General features: G+C 43.4%; 1 protein-coding gene and 1 pseudogene across 3 annotated transcripts; one reads left to right on the top strand and one right to left on the bottom strand.

The window, feature by feature from the left end:
• The first annotated feature begins 1350 nt into the window (after positions 1-1350).
• Positions 1351-13858, top strand: JPT2 (Jupiter microtubule associated homolog 2). 3 transcript variants are annotated; one of them, XM_031060477.1, is made up of 5 exons: positions 1351-1481; positions 7697-7845; positions 8305-8447; positions 10694-10739; positions 11494-13858. In XM_031060477.1, exons 1-5 carry the CDS (start codon positions 1438-1440, stop codon positions 11676-11678), a joined length of 567 nt encoding a protein of 188 aa, XP_030916337.1. In that variant the 5' UTR covers positions 1351-1437; the 3' UTR covers positions 11679-13858. The 3 variants fall into 3 exon arrangements, with proteins under 3 accessions (XP_030916337.1, XP_005425245.1, XP_030916338.1); XM_005425188.2 differs by lacking the exon at positions 1351-1481 and adding an exon at positions 2360-2478; XM_031060478.1 differs by lacking the exon at positions 1351-1481 and adding an exon at positions 7024-7044.
• A 2304-nt stretch (positions 13859-16162) lies between these two features.
• On the bottom strand, positions 16163-21181 carry LOC102035696 (annotated as a pseudogene).
• Positions 21182-24394: the final 3213 nt, after the last annotated feature.

Genomic DNA, 24394 nt, shown 5'->3' with positions numbered 1-24394 from the left:
ATTCGTACGCATTAATAAGGTCCCCTCTCAGCCATCTCTTCTCAAGGTCAAACAGGTCCAACTCCCTCAGCCTTTCCTCATTAGAGAGATTCTCCAGACCCTTGACCAACTTAATAGCACTCTGATATAACTGCTCAAGGCACTCCATGTCTCACTTGTACTGCGGGGCCCAGATGTGTACACAATGCTCCAAATGTGGCTTCAACCAGGGCTGAGCTGAGGGGCAGGATCATCTCCCTCAACCTGCTGGCAATACTCTTTCTAAGGCCTGGACAATATTGCCCTTTTTGGCCCCAAAGCACACAGCTGGTCAGGGACAGATAGCTGTGCACCAGGACACCCAGATCTACTCAGCAGCACTGCTGTCCAGTGGCTCCCAGCCTGTAGGGGTGACCAGGGCTGTTCCTTCACAGGTGCAGGACCTGAATTTCCCCTTGTTGAATTTCAGAAGGTTCTTCTCTACCCACCTCCCTAAGGTGTTGAGGTCCCTCTGAAGGCCTGCACAACCCTCTGAAATATCAGCCACTCCTTTGTATCAGCAGTGAACTTGCTGAACATCTGCTCTTTTATCCAGTCATTGATGAACAAGTTATACAACACTGAGCCCAACAGAGAGCCCGGGGGGACACCACTAGTGACAGGTCTCCAACCTTACTCTATTACTTATCAAGAGCCTCTGGGATCTGCCACTTAGGCAGTTCTCAATCCATCCCACTGTCCACTCATCCAACCCACTTTTCTTGAGTTTGCCTATGAGGGTATTGTGAGGGAAAAGCAAGGTGGGCAAAGAAGAATTTTGCTTGCTTCCCTGAGTATGGATTGCCCTCCACTTGCTTCTCACTTCACAACTGGTACCTGCTCTTTGCTGGAGGATGGATAGAGGATCTCCTTTCTGTTGGATGCTCTTGTCTCAGGAAAGCTACGGTCCCACCAGTCTATGTCCCTCTCTGATTTTCTAATACTTCTCAGCCTTTCTAGTTTGTCTTGTAACTCTGCTACCAGGCTGGACAGGTCATCCACCTGGTCTTATCTGATGCTGAAATAGAGATTTTTGGAGTTCACTTGAATTAGCAATATGAATTAAGCATTTAAAGTTTAGCCTGTAGAACTATGTGTTGAATTTTAACCTTTTTACTTAAGAAACCTCTGCCGTGGTACAAAGGGCATAGGAAAATGCAAATATCTGAAGTTTCTTGCATAAAGAAAAATACCAGAGAAGACCAAGAGATACAAAAGGCCCAGATAAAGGAACTCCTCTATCTCCAAGCTAATCAATGCCGACAGACTACTCAGATAAGCACCAAGGGACCAAAAAGCGCATGCGCAAAGGAGAAAAGTTCGAAAGTTCAGTCATGAGGAAGACCACAATCTTCAGCCTCAGAGACCACCAAGACCCCCGTGCGACCACCACAGCAAACAAAGCATGCCCAGAAGGGCATGTATCTGATTACCATGCAAGGCGAGAACAGGCAGGGCCGAAGGTAAGACCAGACCCCGCTCCGCTACTACAACGCATACCCCTAACCCCCCCCGTCGCATTAAATACTCTCCCCTGCTCGCCCCGCCCTTCCTCCAGCCAATGGCTGTGCAGTTTCCTCTGACGGACGGGCAGAGCGACCAATGGAAGGCATCCAGGATAAGCGCCGACGCGGGTCGTTTTAAGCTTCCCTCCCTCAGCGAGGCTGGCCGAAGAGGCAGGATCTCGAGCGAGTTAACTGCTTTCGATAGGCTGCTCGTCATGATGGGCAGCTAAATCGGCCAATAGCCGGGCAAGGCGGGGCGGCCGGCCGCGGTGGAGGACGCTCAGCGGGGCGGGGCGGGGGGAAGAGTCGTACGGCGTCGCGGAGCCCTTGACGGGGCTTTGTTTGGGCGGGGAGGTGCAGGCTCCAGCTGAGGGCCATAAGGGGGAGAGGGGGTTGGGTCGGGGATGTAGTGTTCTGACCGAGGAGATCGGGCTCCCCCGAGGGACCTCTTGGCCGCGGCGGGAGGAAGCGGAGCCCCCTACCTCCCGTACCGCTGGATAGAAGCCAGCGCGCAGCTGGCGCCTTCGCCGTCCCTCAATTTACTCGTCCCGCGCCCCGGGGGCTGGACGGGGAGTGGCCGCATTGCCCTCCCGTTGGTGCTACTTCGGGCGCGCGAGGAGAGCCCCAGGGCTGGGCGGGGCACCCACGGTTGCCGCTCCCGGCCCGACCCCAGAGCTCCTGCAGGGACTCTGGCGCGGAGAGAAGGGCCCAGCGCTGGGGAGCACCTTCTCCCGCCGTGTTTCTACTCACGGAGAGCGAGGGGCCCCAGCTACTCTCTGTGCACAAACGCCTACAGATGTCGACTTGTTTTCGCCCTACGAAGTTGAAATATATTGCTTTGTTTGGAGGAGGGCAGTTGCCCTGAATACTGCAGGGCGTGAGTGTAGTGTTTAATCCATGTGCGAGGCTGTCGCGTGGGGAAGGAGGAAGGGTTTCGAAATTGTCCAAGAACGCTGTAAGTTTTCCCGTATTCCAGTCGGTCCAAGCTGTAACATGGTTTTAGAAGACTTTTGAGGATGCTCTGTCCTTGGTGTAGTCTCTGAGAAGTGTCTGTTTTCATAATAATTTTGAAACTGCGTTTAACGCATAAATTGGGTTTCCAGGCAGACCATTGCAACTTGTTAGTTAACAGCGAGCAGAGGTGGCCTTACAGCTTCCTCCCTGTTGCCGTGTCGGGGTGTGTTTGTGGTGCCTGAGAGCAGGCAGGGGGGAGCCACTACAGCTCTGTACCAGAGACTGTGGCAGCCCCGCAGGAACTTCCTTTAGCGGGTTTGCAGCGTGGTCGATGAGGCGTTTACTATATCGACTTATGGCCTGTGCCATCAAGGGTAAAAGTACCTGGTTTAAAGACACGGCTTACTCATTCCTTGAACAAAACTTTGTTTAGCAAGAATGCAAATCCTTTTGCAGTTCTTCGTACGTAGAAGTTGCTCTATTTAAATCAGAGCCTAATTCGAAATCCCAGCAGCAACCACCACCAGCTGTGAAAGTGGGGAAAAAAAGGTCTTCCTAGTGTGAAAATCATGCCTAGAAAATTATAAACAAGTGTTTGCATTTTGAGAACTTCATAGTACAGGGGTATTACTGTTAGAAATAAATTATACTAAGAAGATTTTAAGTGAAAGCTTTCACTTAATTGTCCAGTGGAATGTGTTTCTAGTGATCCTTTAAATATGTAGAGTGATAGAGCAAGCAACTAGTTTGCTGAATCGAATTAACTGCCTAGTTTTATTTTTTTAAACTTCAACAATGACACTATTTTTAAGCAAGTTTGGCTTTTTCAAAATAAAACATGGTACTACGTGTCTAAGAGCTTCTAAAAGCAAAACAGGACAGGGTTGTACCATTCTGCTATTGTGCGCTATAAAGACACATTGTATTAATATACACTCGATTTGTCCTGTGTATGAGCAGTTTCACAACCACTGCAAAGAGCTGACAATGGTTAATTCAACCATCTTGGAAATGTAATACTCATGTTACTCTACTCCCATTGGGGCCACTGCAGCGCTCTTGGGGCTTTCAGATCAAGATCATGGTTGCATAAAACAGCTTGCTGTTTGTATGAGTGAGCTGTTTAATGAGCCGCGAGTCTCCACTGATCCCACAGCAGAAGCACCCCAGGACCTCTGGTCTTGTTTTAGAGCCTGCGGTTCCAAACCTCAACACTTGCTTTCTGCCAGTCTCTTATCTATAATGCAGCACTTACCTGGTGTATTAGAACAGTCTAAAAACTGGTAAAACTTCAGTGTTTAACTTTCAGGCAGGATTAAAAACAATTATGTAGCAGGTGTCTTGAAGTAATGAATAAACCTTCTGTAGGTTGGCTGAAAGGCTTCATGAGGAAAGGGCATTCAAAATCAAGTGTTTTAGAATGTAGGGGATATTAAAAAAAAAGACCAGAAAAACTAATTAAAATTCTTCAAATCTGCCAGAAGAGAACAAAGCAATTAGTGTGGGCTTTTAAACTTGCAGAATAGGGCTCTTGATTTAGCTGTTTTCGAGGAGTTCACAAACTTCTGGTCTGCTGGAGGGGCGAGAGAGAGAGGCAGATTTAGATTTTGTAGAAGACAAAGGGTTGTTTTTTCATGCTTTAAAAGAATAAAGCAATACCTTCCCAAAGGAATAAAGACCCAACATACCTGGCTACAAGAAACAAAAATGTCTCTGTATAAACTGGCATAATACTGATGTAAACTAATATGACTATAAAGTATAAACTGAAGTTTTAAAACATATTTTAACTGAAGTTTTTTAACATATAATTTAACATATGTTACTGTACATATGTTGAATTATATGTTAAATTTCTGTGTACTCTGTTGGAGCAGCTCATCTTGGCTAGCTGAGTTTAGCATGCTGTTTTCCTTTGGTAGGATTTACAGGTGAAATCTGATTTTCTTACTTGGTGTAGGGGACCTGCATGTCTCACTGGTCTAGAACTGAGTACATGGTAGTACAGGGAGGCCAGCAGTGCTCTAGAGGCTACACAGAAAGAAAATAACTTTGTCGTCTCCCACATATTTGGTTGGAGGAAGCCAGTGCAAAGCCCTCTCCTCTTGTTGGCGTCAGCTGACAGACTTTGTTGCTGTACTTCAAGCTTGTTTTTGGTAATTCCTGTCAATGACTTAGTTATCTGACTTTGTATTAGTTCAAATTTTATTAACCTGATGTCACTGAAAGTTTACTTAATGCTTGGAAGGAAGGTTCCCAGCATTACCAAGTTCTTGAAATTGAGATGGTAAATCCGCTTTGTGTACGTAGAGTCAGGACATAATTTTGCGTGATGCTGGCAGAAAAGGTACTTGTGCTGATTTCTACCTTGTAAGTACCACCAGTGATGCCTCTGGTTAATTGTTCAACAGTAGGGTTTTCATAGTGCAGCTACTAAGCTGAAAATAAAAGGACAGTATAAGATTAATCAGTGGATTGATTTTGATGAAGTTTCTTTACTGAATTATCAAGACTTTTAAAATGGATTTTCTCTAGAATTTCTTTTTGCAATAGCTCTTAAAACCCATTACAAGAATGAGAAGTAATTTGATTCTTATGACTGGCTATTTTTCTTTTAAAAAATCTGAATGTAGTTATTTTATGATTCCCTCCTATGCTTGTAGGCACGTGTTAAGCAAACAGTGTGGTAAATGGAATGAATCTGGGCTGTAAGAGACTCCAGCTGTATAAACAGCTTTTTACTTTCTTTCAGTCTCTTTGCTCGTATACTTAGTGTAGTTGGAATGCAAGAAAGACGAAATGCAGTTTAAAAATAGCTGGAAAGAACAGGTAAAGTAAAAAATAATTTAAATTATGTGAGAGGAGTCCACTTTAACAGAGACTTCTTCCCAAACTACTTATTTGTAGAGTTCCCTTTTCTTTGTCTCCCTGCTTTAAGTACTTAAACTGCCTCATGGTGAGGCATTGTGAATGTTTGAAATACATAATTTTCCTATACAATGTCTGCTTTAATTGTGCGTTTAAGTCTTCTAAAATACGTGGAGAGCACAGAGGCTAGTTGGATCTGTAGTCTATTGGACACTAAATTGTAAATAAATAAGCTTTGTATGATCTAACCTGTGCTTTGGATAAGGAGTTGTCCTGTCTGCTGAAATTCTAGTTACTCCTTAAGCTAAAGGTGTTTATTAAATCCACAATCGTACTAAGAATTAAAATATTGAAATCGGCCAGCAAAGGCAGCCCTCCGAGGCTAGTGCTGTGTATATAAACTGTTTCCAGACTAAAAGAAGAACTTTTTTCTTCCTAAAAGGCCTAAAACTGCATTCTGCATCTTGAGATCTGAAATGCGCACAAAACTAATTTTCTGACAGAGCAGCCAAATATCTCTACTTTTGTGAAATTAAATCTTTAACTGGAGTAGATCTTGGCACCAAGAGGTACCTCATTTTATACTTGATGTAGCTCACCTGTGATGACATTTTGCTGTCACAGGGCTAGGGAGAGGAGGGGTTGTAATAATTCACTTATATCTGAATTGTTCAAGTAGAGTGGGATCAAGATCTTGCAATTTATAACTGTTCTCTTGGTTTAAAAGCAAAGGTTACTTTAGGTTCTAGATCCAGGCTTAAGATTAGAAGTAGTATAATTGAGCTGCTACCTTTGTTCAGCTGCTAATACTGTGGGTAATTGGTAGATGTAACTGTAAAAATTATTTTTGATACAGAATCCCAGAATCATTAAGGTTGGAAAAGCCCTCTGAGATCATGGAGTTCAACCTTTGATTGCTTGTCAACTAGACCAGAGCATTAAGTGCCACATTGAGTCATTTTGTGAGCACCTCCAGGGATGGTGACTCTACCACTGCCCAGGGCAGCCCATTCCAATGTTCAACATCTCTTCCTGTGAAGAAATTCCTCCTGATGTCCAGTATGCCCTCTCCTGGCACAACTTGAGGCTGTTTCCTCTTCCCCTGTTCCTTACTCCGTGGCATTAGAGCCCAAATCCCCGCCCTGGCTGCAGTCTCCCATCAGGGAGTTGTGCAGAGCCAGAACATTCCCCCTGAGCTCCTTTTCTCCAAGCTGAGCCCCGCCAGCTCCCTCAGTTGCTCCTCATCAGACTCCTCATCCAGAGCCGTCCGCAGCTCCATTCTCTTTTATGGATATGCTCCAGCCACTTAAAGTCTTTATTGTCATGATGGCCTCAAAACTGCCCCCACGGTTTCAGGTGCCTCACCGGTGCCCAGCAGAGGTTACTGTCCTGGTCCTGGTACAGGCCTGGATGTCATTGGCCTTCTTGCTCACCTGGGCACACCCAGCTCATATTCAGCCATTGTCCACCAGCACTCCCAAGCCTTTTTTTTCTGTTGAACTTCTTTCAGCCATATTTAGGTATTAATCTCTTTCATGTGCTTTTTCTGTTAATTTTCCAATTAATTTTCCAATTGATTTCCACTGATTCTACTCCCAGATAGTAATTTGGTTCCTTTTTGGGGAGGGACCTGTAGTCTGTTGAACAAGACTTAGGCATTAACTGTGGAATTACTACTGAAGGACAAGCATGACTTTTGGTAAGTTTTCAAGAAGTCAGATGATTTTTGCTGTAAGCTCCAATTTTTCTGCAGATCCATTTGATATCCTCTGGTGCAAAGCTTTAGTTTTAATGGATTTGCAGCTTGATTGCTGAGTAATTGACTTTTTGGTATTCTGTCTCTCCATTCTAAACTACAGCAGCTGTTATGATAACTGATGGTTGTGACTAGCAAATTTTTTAGTAGTTATGAAATGTCTGCCTTTATTTAAAAGTCAGTGGGTATGAATTGTATCACAGATTCAAAGTTGGCATATGCAGTTTAGCACAAAGTCTGATTTTCTAATGGTTATTTTTAAAATCCTAACCATCATAATCTCTGTTATTTCTGGAACACCACAGATAGTGTAGCCATTTGTGTAGGTGGCAGTGTTAAGATCATTCCATGTAATCATAGATACCTTAATGATCAAGTTGACTGACCAGGAGGTTGGCATTATTTGTGCTGAACTTAAGAATATTAAAACAGCTCTTGAAAAGTAGATACTTCATGGATATAGTAGAATTACCTAAAGTAAATTAAAATCAGGATAGTTACATACAAGGAGAGAATGGGAAGGGGATATCAAATATGTTGAATGCTATAAATTTTAAATGAACTTTCATCTCTTGTTTCTTATTCTGTGATATAGAGTATTGAAACCCCCAGGGGGAGATTCTAGTAATCTCTTTGGGAGTACAGAAGAAGTGTCTTCTTCAAGCAGGCCACACCGGATGGCATCCAATATCTTTGGAGCATCAGAAAAACCTCAGAACATTCCAAAAAGAGCTAACCCTCCAGGTAAAAGCTGCCCCCTCTTTCTGTGTGACTGGCCTCTGAATTGCAGCATAGAATGGTTTTGTGCTCCTGAACTGGAGCACTGGGATCTGTCTTTTTATGTTGCATTCTTACATACGGAGTAGATTTGAACAACAAATCTCTTCAAACTTCTGGATATATGAATATTTCAGTGATTTGCATGTTCGCAGACTTTTTAGCACGTTATTCAAGTCTTAGTTCTTTCCAAAATTAGATTCTAAGAAATTATGAAGGGAAACCGTTTCGTATTGTAGAGTTGTCAGCAGTTAGCTCAATTTGAGACCTGCCGGTGAATTATAACAAAGGATTTCAACTAGGCAAATACGACTAAGTCCCTAGGCAGCAGGGTTGTAGAAGTCCTTGAATTATATATATATATTTTTTTTTAATATAATGTGATAAAATTAATCTAGAAAAAATGTTTTAACAACTGCCTTGCAGGAGGAAAAGAAAGTGGCATTTTTGAGGACTCTAGTTCTGCTCAGCCTCGTCCACGCTTGAATCCACCTGGTGGGAAGACAAGCGATATCTTTGGGTCTCCTGTCTCTCCTGGCATCGTGCGAGCACACCCGAACAAACCCAAGGTATTTGTACTTCTGTTGCTGTCAGATCAAGAAGCAAGCAGCTCCAGGGTCCTGTTGTGCTCTGTCATATGCCTGTGCTCTCCCTAAGAACAGAACTGAATGTGCATGGAGTGACTTTGAGTTAGACAGTTATTCCCAAAATGTTTTTGATAGCTTGTTATTTTGGGTGTATCAGATCTCTGCAGTTTGTTGTGAAAGTATTAATTAGACTATAGATGTGCATTCAAAAAAAAAAGAAAAGAAAAGAGCCTTTGATCTTTCTTGTAAGTGAGGTACAGCTGGAGCTCTTGACAGAGCCAAGAGGCATTTAAACTGAATAGGGAGGAAATATTTCTCCTTATTCTGCATTTTAGCAGATGTGATCTTGATGCAGACTTGGGAAGTTGGTGAGCTACAGTCATAAACCTTTGTGAGGCCTGGCTATGCACTTCAGCTCTCTTAAATACTTGTATCTACAGTCACCTTAAAAGCACTTCAGCAGATTAGGCTTACAGTGATCAACAGTGAAAAACTGAACTTCAAGATCAGTGGTGTTAGGACCAGCAGGTACTTGATTTGTACAAGATAGACAAAAGTGTCTCTTATTATAGTGTTCGAGTTGTTACACATAGATTATACAGTTGAGTTTTGATCTTAAAGCCTGGATGTGTAATAGTTACTTGTAGTTATGACCACATCTGTGTTTGGAAAAAGCAGGATACGTTACCAGTTACTGTATTTAAGTGCCCTATATGCAGATTTACAACCTGCTGCCCCTACTCTAAGTAAGTACTAATAAGTGAGTAGCTGTTAGGGTGATAATGTTTTTGGCACATCAAATAACGTGGAAATTTAACATTCTATGAAACTGCTGTGGTTTAGGAATGGTATTCCCCAGTTTAGTGTTCCACTGAAAACACTCCAAAATGTGCACCACTCATGCTCCCTTCCCCCTGGGAGGAAATTGGAGGTAGAAGGTAAAATCATGGGTTGCTATATGAACAATTTACTGGAAATAGCAATGAGATAAGAAAAGAACAGTAACAGCAACAAAATTAATAATGGACTGTACAGGAAGGATGAACAGTTCACGCGCGAGGGCTCACCACATGGAGCACAGCACTACCCCAACTGCTCAGCCACCACTGCTCACCCCACACCCTGCACATGATGTGGTCTAGAATAAGCTTCAGGTCCCTGCCATGCCCTCACTGGCTACTGCAAAAATTAACCTTGTACTGACTGGAACCAGGACAGAAATTGTCATTGTGCTGAAAACACAATGTGTTTAGTTTTTCCTGGAAGCTTAGGAAGAAAGGATCAGTCCAATTTACCTTTCTTGCCTTTGGTTTTTTTCCCCTTAAATTTAAGGTGTTGGTAGAGTGCTTTCTTTTTTTGCATGTTCTGAATAGTATCTGGGGCCATATGAAAAGATGAGGAGGAAAAATAAGATTGGGAGCTAGGTTTTGACAGGAGTAGTGCTGTTGGTGTAGGAGAGGGCTTTGCTTTGTTTCTTTGTACACCTTTACTGGGATGGTTGCTCTTTCTTTTTAGCTGCTCTTCTAGAAATGTAACTTTAATTCCCATTAGTTCGTGACTAAATGGAAGACACCATTGTGGAATTTCTTATGTCATTAATTAGAGCATTGGAATTGTGGGAGATACTGAGCTGGAAAGAAGACAGGCAAGTTGAGTTTCATGTGTGGGAAAACACACTTCTCTGAAGTGTGGCTGTGTATTTCCAGCAGTCAGTTCGGATTGTTGGGGAAATGGTCTTAAAATGTTTTGATTATTACCTGACTGTTGGGATACTTGGTGAAGACAGGAATTGCTGCATAGGGTCTTCAAGGGCTGTTTGTATTATAGTTGTGTGTACCAACTTCTGTGTGATAGCAGGTACTTGACAAGAAGGGTAATTCCTGATCTTAAAATCAATGAATCCTTAAGGCTGGGGAAGGCCTCTAAAATTGTCTGGCAGTTAACCCACCACTGGGTTATTAATTAAATTTTGATGATTTAATGTAGCCTCTTCATCCATGTTTCAATGAATTGTCTGAGATGTACATCTTGCCATATCATAGAAGATTTGTTCCCCTGCTTTTGGGGTTCTGTAGAGGTGGAAGGGATGAAGAGCTGCACGCAGCTTGCTTTTATTTGATCAGTGATCTATAAACTTAAAAATGAAGCAAAATTTCCAGAAGGATTTTGTGGCAGACTTGCTGTTTGAGAACAATAATACACTAAGATAGTTTTTGATTTCTTTGCAGGATCACATTGTCTTAAAAGAAGAGGAAATACCAAAGAAGCTAGAAGGTCAGCAAGAGAAATTCTTTTCTTTGTTCTCTTTGGAAAGATAAACTATGAGGAAGTTTCTTGTCCTTTTGCTTAAACATTAGCCTAGTCTCATGTGTTTAGGATAATATGACTGAAAAGTTTAGTCAGAAATCTAATCGCTTGTCTCAGGGAAATGGTTCTCTTCCTCTCATTGAGGAGAGCACAGGTGTGATTTGTGATACTCTGTGTGTCTGTGTTTAGACTTTGCTTGATACCACGTGTGTGTATATACAAATATGCATGGAATCTGTATATGGCAAAACATCAGATTACCACTTCCTCTCTTGCCATCTCCTTCAAATGGCTAATTTTGGCTTTCTGTAGTTGTAAATAATAAACAGCTGACTGACAAAATTTATTATTGCTCAACTAACTGTTAAAGAATGATGGGATCCCTGCTTTCAAGCTCAGTATGAAAAGATTGATTGGTACATTGTATCTCTTAATTGCCTGCAACTGCCAAAATAATTCTGAATGTATTGCTCAGTCTTTATATCCTTAGAAAGGATATGAAATATTGGAAAGATTGCTGAAAGAAGAGAGGAATTATTGTGAAAAGTGAAATTCTTTTCTTACTACATGTTTCCTTCAGGAAAAATGAACTGGTAATGAGAAACCTTGGTGTGCTATGGATGGGAGATGTGGGAAAAAATGCAGCGACAGAGAATGAGGCACTTTGTGCACTACAGAATAGTGAGTGATTTGATGATCTATTTTGTTTTCTTTAATGTAGCTACAGAAAATATCAAACCACACCTGGAAGACGGAGGCGAGAAAAAAGCTCTGGGCAAAGAGGAGCGATGCAAGGAGCCAGAACCCAAGATGGACGATCACGAGCCCCGACTAGGACCAAGGCCACGCTCGCACAACAAAGTCCTCAATCCACCAGGGGGGAAATCCAGCATTGCGTTCTATTAGGGTCATGATGTCACTGTCACTAATGGAGAAACTCTTGTCTGTGGTGGTGAGGTCAGTTAATACACACACTATTGCTTGTGAATAGATTCTTAGGCAGATGAATGAGGGTTATGTTAGAGTACGTAGGAAGGATAATCTGGTGATTTGGGAGGAAAGGCTGGGGAGGGAATGGGTGCCTTGTGGAAGATGTGAGTACTGGCCTGCCTGGGTGGGTGGCAGAGCCAGACATTAGTGTAACTTTATGAAAAATTAGTGCTACTTAGTGGTGAGTTCCTCAGACTGTTAGGTAAGAACATAACTAGCTAGCTTGTGGCTCAGGACGCTCTTGTAGAATCAGGCTTCCATACAGTCAACACGCCAAACATTGTGAATGGGAAGGGGCCTGAAGGTCACACTTGGAGATTCTGGAGTACAGCAGATAGGCTGGGCTTTCCCCTCGGAAATGGGATGCAGCTTCCAGCATGAGATGACTTGCAGTCATGTGACTATAAATATGTTCTGCTGGAACAAGTAGTACTGACATGGTTAAGAGTGTCTTCAGTCATTGCTTCTTTTTCTCCTTTCTTGCTTGCAGCACATGATTGCTGATACAATGACAAAATATGTTGAAAGTTTCTTTTATACTCGTAAACAATCATATATTTGTAAAGATTATGGTCTTCCCCTGCCTAGGTGTTCAGGTCTTTTGGATGCTTTTAGTAATTTGCTGATTACTGTAACTAGTTCTTTACATGTGGCAGTCCAACTTGCTGTTTCATGTAGGTGCTTCTAGTTGAGTGCTTGTATGTTTTCTGGTAAAAATGTGGATGCAAACAATAGCTTTATGGTACTCTTTGAACAGAGGCAACTTGGAAATTTACCATGGAGCGTATGCTGAGGTGTCAGCCAGGTCTCTCTGACCCAGCCTTCATAGAAAGGGCTTTCACAGGTTTTCACTTGGCTCCCTGTGGAAACCAGGACAGTTCTCCTGTCTCCACCACAATGAATTTCCTGTTGGTTTTGCCTGTGCTGAGTCTGTTAGTGAATTCTCCTGTCTTGCATCAGCCTTATCTTTGCCTTTGACTGTCTCAGATTTTTGTTGGGAAAACTATGTGAGTTCTCCCCAACCTAGAGTTGTAGTTGATTTTGCTGTAGATTACCTTAGTTGGAAAATCAAAGCCAGCACAAACAGAAGGTTTGTATTACTGAAATCTGTCATAAATCATGTTTGGAAGATGTGCATGTTTTGCACAGATGTTTTTGGGGGAGGATTTGTTCTGTGAATGGATTTTATTATCATATCCAGAGCTTTGATATATGAATGTTAACTCTAGGTGCTTTCTGTTAAATATATTGAATACTGACCTTTTAAATCTGACATATCAAAACAGGCGTTGTTCAGGTACACCAAAGAACAAGTGGCCTTATTGTGTATATCCACTGCTGTTCTAGCCCACGTTCCCTGAGAACTGCTGCCATTGAGATGGAATGCTGGGCCAGGTGCTAAACCTTTCTGTGATTGTAATGCTTCCTAGGCCGCTCAGCTCCCTTGTGTCAGCAGCTGTGGGTGATTGCTTTAAGACTTAGCTGCCTTTTCAAATAGTGAAACATATGGGAAAGTGCTAGGATAGAAACAGCCATGGAAAGTAGGTATTCAAATGCCTTTGTACCTTTCAGATTGGTTTGGAGCTGCCTGTTAATTTTCCCCCAGGAAAACAAGGCAGTAGTTCAAACTGCAGCCCTGGAATGAACTTATGTTACTTCCAAATATGTATTTCTTAGCCCCTCCTCCTGAGTCTGTGCTCTCCAGCCTCTGTCTGAGTCTCAGACATGTTAGCCATTTCAGTTCCTTGTTCCAGTACTTGACAGGAAGCTGTCATATAGAAAAGTCAACCAGAGGCTGCTTCCTACATTGCAAACTCTGGTGTAGCTGATGCTATCTGCAATGCCAAGCATTTGGCATCTTTTATTTAGTACTAATGTGCATTGGCTTCAGTGCCTGTCCTTTAAAGAGCAAATTTTAACTAGGCCTTAAATTAGTTAAAGTATGTTAAATTTCTTGCATTTCTTTCTTTGAAATGGAAACAATGTTTTCAGTTCTTCAAGTAAGATTGATCTGAGCATTTCTCTGGGACAGAAGGGGATTGGAAATCAAATGACAGAACGTGCAGTTACCAATAAACAAGTATTTTGTTACTTTATTGTGTGCTATAGATGCCTGCTTTTATAAATCGGTCAGTACTGTATTTCACCATAGATGCACTGGTGAATTTTATGGTCCGAAATGGGAAAAATTGCACATATGTTTTCAGGCCTTCTGTACATGGGACTGTGCCCAGGAGCTGTGACATCCTGCCCAAGGCTGCCCATGAGACAGACACCTCTTATCTCTGGGGACGGGGTAGTACAGTAGCAAGAGCTCAGTTTAATGCCTTTTTGTGGGCAACAATCCATGATGGGATTCTGTTATGTTCTTCAGCAATATTGTAAATAGAATAAATATTCAAATATTTTAAATAGTTAAAGCTATTTGTAGAAAAATATAGTAATTCCCCTTGTGCGAGGGATATTCTTTCTGTGGAGAAGCCATACCCTCACTTGTGTGTTTCTAGTGAGTGCATAAAACACCCTTCATGTGCCAGACTGCCTTGGCTGACAGAGGAGGGAACTCCAGTTACTGATATTGTAATTCTGGGTGAGCTGGACACAGTGGCCTCTCAGCCAGGATGTTGTATCTGTGGCATTCATCCCTGAACTTCCAGGCTGTGATGCTCTCACAGCCTCTTGGCCAGCCCTCACTCCTACAGTGACTTCTGTGTTTGGCCATTTACAGTTCAGAACTCTCCTCTGAAGCATGTACAGTTTGGGTGGGTATTGATATTATTACCCATTTTGCTGAACGGGGCATGCCTTAACTTGTCTGGTCCTTGCTGCTGAAGAATATTTACCAATATAGCTGGACAGAACCTGCCTGAGCTTGTCTGGCCCCGGCAGCTGAACCAAATAGCAGCAATAGCAGCAACTGTGGTGTTTCAACCCAGAGACACTTTTGGCTAGCTGGGTGGCTCCCTACTCTTATGTCAGCTTTGAGCTTTTTCCATCTGAGCTGAAAGACAGGAGCAGTCTGTCCAGAAGAACCCTGCCTGTGAGAGGCTCCAGTAGAGTTTTCCCACCTTGAAGATGGTCTTTGTGCAAGAGATCCAAAGGTCACCAGGATGTCCCCACATCTTCAGATTCTGTGACAGGGCTTTTGTAAGCAAGTGCAAGGATCTTTGCTCAACAGTTTTTATAAAACCCTCTCTAGCCAACAGAAGTTCTCTATATAGGCAGTGAACACAGGAGAGGGACAGGAATGCTTCCCAGTGACACTCAGCAGAGCAGGCACTGAGGCTTTGGTGCCACACCAATGAGAATCTTGTTAACCATTGGCAGACTTTAAGGAAAGTATGTCATCTCTTCTTCAAAACAGAAGACTGGAGTTTCTTTTCTAGTAATTTGGAGGTAGATGTGGGATGTCAAACAGGAGTGGCTGGCTTTTGAGCAAGCTACTCCCATGAAGGAGTAAGTACAGGACTTTGAGCGGTTATCCCAGCACTTGTTACAGCACCAACCCCCTTTGCATTTAGCTGCTGCATCACATGGCATAAACTAAGAAATTTGATGGCTTCAGCAGACCAGGCTGAAGTCACTGCTTTTAAGCCAAGATATTAACATACAAATCAGTTCTAAACACATATTTTCTTCTGTTTGCAAGTCTCCAACATTCATTTACAGCCCTGCTGCCTGTGGTTTTTCATAGTTACAGCTGGAAATTCATCATGGGATTTTTCCTCTGAAAAAATGCAAGTGCAGGATTTCAGCACGGAAGAGTAGTGCAGCAAGTGGAGGTTTAAGGATATTTTGAAGTCACCGTCTAGCAGGAGTCTGATTTGCCAGCTGTGTTAAAATACTGATGAGGCCTTACATGGAGCACTGTGTGCAGTTTTGGCCTCCCTAGTACAAGACAGATGTGATTTAGGGAGTGCAGTGATGGGCCCACAAAGGTGATAAAGGGACTGAAGCATTTTTCACAGGAGGAGGGGCTGCGGGAACTGGGGCTGCTCAAGAAGATTCTGGAAGATCTGACCAGTGTGCTCAAGTACCTGCTGGGAGGAAGAAAGGATGAGGGGGCCAGACTCTGCTCTGGACAGGACTCAGTGGGCCCAAGGGAAACCACACAGAATTCCATCTGAATACAAATATGTACATTTTTCCTGTGAGGGGTCAGACACTGGAACAGATGGCCCAGAGAGGCTACAGAGTCTCCATCCACAGAGATGTTCAAACTCTGTTTGCTCTGTGCTCTGCCTTCTGCTGATTCTTTAGGGTTATTTGTTTACTAAGCAAAGATGTCAGGCTTGCAAAGTCAGTGACTTCAAACTGTGGCGGTGAAACCTGCTCAGCAGGAAATCAGGGCAGCAGTAATATGCCATCCAGATGTAGGAGTGTTGCCACAATACACCCAGCTACAGTTGGGAACTCGCAGTAGCAAAGGAGTAAGTGATCTCCAGCCAGATGGTAGAGACCAGTAGGGGCTCAGATGTGAATGCCAGGAAAGCAAAGACTGGCAGAGTCAGCATGGCACAGACAACAGCAAGGACACCTCTCAGTCCAGCATAGTCCTGGTGAAGAGAATGAACAGAAAGCCTCTTCCAGGAGACCCTGTTTCCCATAGGTCCTAGTGGCACACGGGGCTGTGCAAAGTGGGCTAGCAGGGATGGCAGTGGCATGACCTTTCCTGGCTGTTGGCAGTGTAGCAGAGCAGCTGTTCTACCACTTGCATACCTCTGAACTGAGACTGAAGTGTTACTAGGTGTCTGGTACTCAAGCAAAACCCCAGGTTTTAACAAAGGGGAAGGGAAAACATTATACCATGGTAATTATGGAAATGAGGAATGGAAGCTCTATGACAAAACAGGGCCTGATTGCATGCAAATTGTCCTTGCCCATCTACTTGCAAAGCTTATCCCAGTCCTTTCTGTTTCCATCTCAGAATTCCCAAAACATACAGCCATATACCATGGCTTGATGCTGCCACAGCACAATTACAGGACAGAGGTAAAAATCGGCAAATGTTACTTCTTGTAATTTAAGTCAGGTTAAGGTGCGTCTTGCAGTTTGCAAGGATATAAAGGACTCCTCGTCTAGCCACAACAGGTGAAATTCTGTTTGAGGGGGCTGTAGCGGACATTTCAGAAAATCAGGAACAAGTTATCAGCGAGTGCTTCATGTTTTGGGTACTCACAATTAATATGCCAACTGCTGGAGAGAGAATGAGGGAGCTTTCATATACTGCCCCAAAAATATAAGCAGCTGCCTGCTGATTTTAACCAGAATATTTATCCTGGATAAACTTGCTAAAAATAAAATGAAGCCAAGAAAATAAAATAATTAGTAGTCTTGATCTGGTTATTTTGATAGAAAGTAAGTTTGAGCACAAGCATATGGGCAGGAAGGGTTTGAATGAGAGGACTTGTAAACAAGCTTGATTCTGTCTGGTTTGTAGTGCCAAGCCTTTGATGGTTTACTTTCTTTTTAATTAATACACACCACAGAGGAGCTGGTATTTTCAGACAATTTCAAGACACTTCTGCAAGTGCAGAGTGAAACTGCAGGTTAAAGTGGAGCATGTGTTTCCTATATCAGCACAGCTCACAGCAGCAGTGTGCCATTGCTTGTCCATGCTACATGGGTGAAGTTTTGACATCCTCTTTTAAGAGGCTAAAAGCCTTATCAGTTCAAGGGGGTCAGTGCTGAGGGGCAGGACCATGGTTTAAAAATAATCTAGCAGCAAGAAAAAATATTGAACATCTGCATTCAAGAAATACTAGGAATTGTGCAGGAAATTCCTTTAAGAAGACCTGGTTACAGAAAAAAAAAACAACAAACCAACAAAAAACTGTCAAAACCAGCCTTTCTGTTTTGTTAGGGCCATGCAGAAATTTCATTAAACTTCCTCAAATTCTTTATAAAATTTATAGTCATTCACAGGGGTTTATTTAAAGATCTTGTACCTACTTAAATTTGATTTGGCTATCTATATGGCTGCTTCCCATCAGTTGTCATGCTAATGACATTTCTTCCCTCCTGATTTCACAGTGGCCTTTTTCAAATCACTAATGAAATACTACCAAAATATTTTTTTTTTTTTTACTTCAGGCCCTTACCTAATATAAAAGTTCATCCTCGTAGTGTGACAGAAGCTGCTACATCATCCACAAAGGGCAACAAAGCAGCAAAACAAGTCTGTGGCAGAGCCCCAGGACAGAAGCAGGAGTCTTAATTTAGATAGCCAGGTTGCTGCTTTCTTTTAAGCAAAGGCAGGCATTAAAAAGGAAGTCTGAAGCTTTCACCAGATACAGAGGAGCCTGTACAAACCCAGGCTGAGCAAGCCCAGTTATATTCCAGACATAGCAGAGTGCAGCAGCTGCAGGGCAGAGCTGCCCCAGGCCTCTGATGTTGACACCCCACCCAGCTCAAGAGAACCCACTTTGCTGATCTATCACAAAGATGAAATGTCTATGGGCTGTTTTTTAAATTGAGTATGTCCTTCCCCTTCTCCCAAATCCTTCTGATCCTCCTTTGACAGTGTTTGAAGCTCTAAATATTGGGTGAATCATTTTCCTTTAAGGTATTTTTGCAGTCTTTCAGAAGCTTCTCTCATCTATGAAGGGAAAGAAAGGTCAAAGAGCCCTCAAACCTTTAGGTGTCAAAGGCATGTTTCTCCACGTTTCACAAGTGGAAGGAAGAAGCCTATTACCCCTATATTTCCTAGTCCCTCCAAAACTGAGGCTTGCAAAGCTCTGTTGGCTCATGTCAGTCAGTGGGCCACAGCCATAGAACAGTACCTGGTGTTTGCCACAAAGGGGAAGATGCAGTTTTAGAAGAACATGATGGTGAGGGCCAGGAGCTGGTAGGGAAGGGGAAGGAGCTGTATGTCCTGAGTCTGCTGCAAAGACAAGATGTGCCCTCACTCCCCAAGAAAATAGCCCAGCTTCACACCATTGTCACTTTCTGCAAACCACTGAAGGGCACAAGAGATTTAAGAAGTAACAACAGGTTAAAGGGAAATAAAAGGCAGCTCATATACCTCTAAGTGAAAGTTGAGATGTACTGACTAAAACATTCCTTCTGTAACACTATCCAGTAAAGAAAACAAAAAAAGCTTTCTTATTTTTATGAAGGTTCTGTCTGCAAGAGACTGTTTTGAGCAGGCTCTGTTAAGAGTTCACTGCACACCCTTAAAAGAAACACAGCGGAAAGGTACAGTGTAAACAGGAGTCACAACCCAACTACAGAAACTGGTTGAGAGTACTGTCATGAGAAGGAAGCCATCTAATAGATCAAGGTGCATAAAAATTGCAGACCAAATTGCTCATAATGCTTGTTCCTAGACAGAATGCAAGGAGGAATTGAAGATAAGGGCTGGCAAGAGACCAGTACTGCCCAGATTAGCTATTTCCTATCCTGGATCCTGTGAGCCAGAAAGCAGTTCAGAGGGAGGCCAGCAGAATGCTCCTCTGAGCCACCTACAGTCGGAAAGTAACTGGATCAGAAAGCTACTGCCATTCTGAGTACTACCTGAGTTCTGGAAGGCTCTAGGCAGGGAACTCTTGGCTGGTGGCTCACAGATGCAATCTCCTCAGCACTGCTCTGTAGGGTTGAACAGAGGCGTACGAATGCCCTCTCCTGGTTAGGACTGGCTCCTGTTGCTGCAGCCTTCCCTACCCTCCGCTGGCAGTGCTTTTGTACCTGGGATTTCCAGGATGGAGATGGAAAAAAAACCACCTACCACTTTTTTGGATTCTTGCTGGATAATACCATCCAAGCCCAGCTACCCACTTTATCAAGTACACTGACTGTGAGGGCTGAAACAAACCCCAGCACACAGAGGAGGCTCCCTGGGAAAAACAAGAGGTGTTGGAAATTCCTGGGAGTGGAGAACACTGAATGACAAAACCCACTGCATGTAAAATGTGGAATTCTCCATGACTCCTAAGCCTGGATTCTCTGAAAACAGAGTAGGACCCTTCACCTTGTACCATCCTGTCACAATCCCTGAGCTCTGGCCACTGAGCTCCCATGGCTGCAGGACTGCCTGAGGCCAGTGAGGCTAAAGCCACCAGTCTCTCAGGCAGAGCTCAGCTGGCCTATGGCTAGAATGCTCCTGACTTGCAGCAGAACTATGCAATAAACCCAAGATAAAAGCATTGGGAAACGTCTCTGGTCCCCAGAGCAGGGGAGGCATATCATGGCTGTACAGGAAGCCAGGCTGTACCTCTTCATTGGTTTGACCTGCTGCAGTTACCCCAGCAGTCTGGTCTGTGAGCACAGGCAGCTCCAGAGTAGTGCGTCTGGTTATGCTGCCTACGCCAAAGCAAGTTTTACAATGGTCATCTGCTGCAGATGTCCTTCTCAGAAGGAGTTCTGTACACATTTTATTTTCTGAAACAGCTTCTGAGATGAATGCACACTTTATCTGATGTATTGACCCCTTCACTGACAGAAATATTGACACAGAAGTATTGACAGAAGTGCTGTGCTGTGCTTGCAAATGCTGCCTGACCACAAAACTAAATGTCAGACAAGATGTGACATCCTGTGCCCACCACAGCTTTCTCGGAGAGCTGGAATCAGAGGACACTAATCAGTTTCAACTTCTGCAAGAGATTAATCTCTTTTCTGTGGATGATGGCTTATACTGCCTTGTTTTGTAAATAACACTTTTCAATTATCACACTTCTCTATAATCACTGAAGCAAGTCTCCCTAACATCACCATTCCAGTAGACTACTCATGTGCTGTTTAACCCTTCCCTTCCACTTGAGACAGATCTCATCTCGCTGCACCAAAAGAAGGAGAGAAGCTCAAATCTTCTAAAGATACAAGCCCTAGAACAGATTCACACCAAGAAATATGCAATTCAGGTTCTTCTCACAGTAATTTAAATGTGGTTTCAATCAGCCATGTGCAAGACATCTTTTGCTGGGACCAGTACAGACACTGCTGCAGAATCAGCAGGTTCTGCTGGCCACAGTACAGAATAACAAACATATTTCATTCCTGTCTCTTTCACTCTGAAGTTTCTATTCCATGGGAGTACTCCTATATTAAGTACTGACTATCTGTGACTGCAGATGTTAAAATATGTCAAGAAAATAAAACTGTCAGACTGACACTATAGAGTTAGAGCGGGTTTTCTGGCATCAGTGCAGAAAACACCACTCATTGCACATAGAAAGCAACAGGAAAAACTGGAAAATCATGTGCCACTTCCTGCTTATCTGACTACCTCTTTCAGGTTCTTTTAATCATTGGACAAAGCAAGCTGGCCTGGGTCTAGAAAACACTAAAGGAGTGTCCACTGCATTCCAAACTTTGTCTCAAAATTCTGGGTGAAGAAATTGAAGACACTCCCAAGACTGGAGAGTCAATCCAAATGCCAGTGCCAGCTCCTTCCCCTTGAACCAGAAAGTTGTGATAACAATTCAGCACAACTTACAGAAGAGAAAAATCCTCTCTTGAACAGACAGGCTTGACCAACAGCATGGCACAGAAGCAAGAGCTCTCTCAAGCTGGAGAGTTCACGCTGGAAGCTGATCTACACATGCCAAGAGGAGGCATGTGCCAGAGAAGGTATGTGCTAGCCTCACAGTCCATTTGTACTAAATTATGCAGGGGCATGGGAGGTGAACTTATCCATCCTATAAGGCAAGCAAAAATAATTTCAAAGGCAGAGAAATCACGTGTCAGTGCCCACCCTTGAGAGAAGGACAAACTTGTTAGAGGGGAAGAATTAAACATTTCAGCACTCATTAAATCAAGGAGCAATGGTCTGCCAACCACAAAAGTCACTGGGGAAGAGGAAGTGAAGCCGACTGGTAGGACAAGGGTCTAGAAGGCAAAAACGTATCATGACTGTGGTAAATAGGTATGATTCGTGCTTATAAAATTGAAACATTTTCATTAATATGGATACAGTAATTAATATTTGGAAATAATAAAACAGTTAAAAAGTTGAAACGCCAAAAAAAAAGGGAGAGGAGGGGCTCCACCCCTCCCTCCCTTCCCTGCAGATGTTCAAGGCAGGAAAAAGCAAGAGATAACAGTTGCTAAAAATTAACAAAAAGAAGGGAAAATCTGGTTGGGTCCCAGGAAAATGCTAATTATAAGAGATTTATTGCTTTGATGCTAAAATATAGTAATGTGTTCGTTTTGGCTTACATTGTACAGGCTTGGTGCGCATGTGTAACCCAAAGGTGAACTAAAGGACAAAAGAGGAAGAGGAGAGGCCTTCATCATGGACAACCCCAAAAGACTGGTGCGACCACCTAAAAGAGTGGTGGAGCATGCGTGGTAAAGGTGGAGATGAGGGTGGAGGTAGAAGTGTGATGAATTGAAAATGGGAGGAGATGATATTGACACACGGCTTATAAGGGGTGAATCTTCCCTTGGCAAGCTCGTACGTGAGGTGGCCGGGGTCCAAGAGCCCTGCACTCCATACCCCGCAGTTATCTTTTGCTTATGCGCTATTATTTGAACCAAATTATCCCTTATTTTTAATCAACTTATATTGTCAATATAGCTGAAGCTGAGAAGTTCAGCAACAAGACATAAACAATAGGTTATCTGCTGCTGTGGAATGCAACAGGTCTGTCTGGATTGGCCCAGCTTGGATGTTTATGGTTGATGTCCAATCCGGGGAGGGAACTCTCTCAGACAGAGTTGGAGAGAGTTGCCTTGTTATCATCATTCTTTACTTTTCTATTTTTAGGTTAGGTAGCAGGTTCTGGAAACTCTCCCTTTCTTTTTCTTTTAGTATAGTTATAATAGATGTATATATCTTAAAATAATAAATCAAGCCTTCTGATCATGGAGTCAACCATCTCGTCTCTTCCTTCACCTGAAACCCCTTGTGACCACCGTCACAAATGACCCTTTCATAAGATGTGTTCTAAATGATCAGCCAGAAATCCAAATTAATAAATGCGAAAGATTTTTATCTTCGCAACCAAAATACAGTCCTCAAAACCCACAGCCAAAGAGACAGCGTTGAGCCCGGGATTGGCGCTGAGGGAACCTAGATCCGACCTCTGTAGCATGAGATCTCCCTCTGTTCATGAATGCCATTTCCAGCAGGGCTGTTTTATACAGTTTTTCCTGCCTGAGGCAGAGGTGCTCTGATTTCTTTTGTATACCCGCATATGTATGAAGGCTTCTTGCACTGTGCAGGGCTGGACATGAGTAGTGGCAAGCGCTGATCACGTCAGGGAAAGTTGCATATTCAGATGTATGTTCCTTGGCAACTTTGGTTATCTTGATTGATGATATCTACCAAGTGATGATCACCCTTGGGTGTTCCCTGATAGCTCCAGAGAAAGTCCATCTCAGCACTGGCCATGTTCTTTCATTAGTAGACAAAGCATTGTTCTCCTGCTGCCTCCAGGAGTTTCATAATTCCAATGTAGTTATCTGTCTCCACGCTGCTCATGGTCAGAGGCTCGTCAGAGGATTTTACAATTTTTATTATATATACATTCTCCCCTTAAGCATGAATTATTTTATAACATATATTACAAAATGTAAATATGAAAATATGTATATGTGAATTCCTTACTACTAAGTGACCAATTCCCAGAACCAAAGAGCCATGACCATCATTGGGAGGAGGTATGGCAAGCCCTTGAAGTGCAAGCCTAAAGCAAACGTGGGGGATCCCAGCACAGTGAGAAAAGAGAAAGTAATAACACCATCTAGGAAGAAACAGAAAAAATGCACAAACCTCAACAGAAATGCTTAAGTCAGGACAAAGACATTCTGTGTCAAAAAGCTAAAGAACAACCTCAAAACACACCAATAAACCTTATCAGTTTGCTCTCCACTTTGAATTTTGTAAAGACTGGTCTCTTTATTAAATGAGTTGGCAATCATCAAAATAATTATATTATCAGTGGTGGGAGCTTAGAGAGGCAGGGGCGGGGGACTCTCAAGAGAACTCTGAACTCTGTAGTCTCTGACTCTGCCCTGAGCTCCACTGCAGGCTATGACCTAGAGAACATGATCTCCTCTGTGCCTCTCTCTCCTAAGACACTTACCTCTGTGATACCGAGTGAGAGGGACTAATCCGACTTTTATTTATGCCTCAACATATGTTACACATATGGAAGATTCCTGTAAGGGCTCTAGGTGTGCTGGCAGCCTTGACTCCGGGAAGGCTTTGCCCGGCAGCCAGTCAGGGCAGAGGAAGCTTCTACGATCGGGCTGGGAGCGACATCCCCTTCCCCCACATTTGCCGGTGGGAGAAATGCCCGGATGCCTGGGAAGAATGCCCAGGAAATCGGGCTATGGGGAGGAGCTTTAGCGAATAAAAGCAGTTAACTGCGACACAACGAGAGCCATTATTCTTTGGGTTTCTTGGAGGAAGTGGGGGCTCGCCTGTAGTGTCGGTTTGGCCCCTTCACCCCTCGGTTTTTCATCCTGGTGGTCCTGCTTCCCTGTCCACACCTGCTTTGCCCTGCTTCACCATTTCCGTGAACCAGCTCATCACCACGTTGACCTCTCACTCCGCTGCCTCCCCAGCAGGGCAGCCGCCGCAGCCGCTCCCGCTGTGTTTCCTGGGCGTTGCCGCTGCCTGCACCCAGCTGCGACCACATCCACCGCGATACCAATCCGTAGTGACCAGCCTGGCGCCAGTTTGC

Source organism: Geospiza fortis, unplaced genomic scaffold, assembly GCF_000277835.1.
Source record: "Geospiza fortis unplaced genomic scaffold, GeoFor_1.0 scaffold114, whole genome shotgun sequence".
Classification (NCBI taxonomy): domain Eukaryota; kingdom Metazoa; phylum Chordata; class Aves; order Passeriformes; family Thraupidae; genus Geospiza; species Geospiza fortis.
Note: the sequence above shows the minus strand (reverse complement) of the source record. Positions and strands in the feature narration are given on the sequence as shown.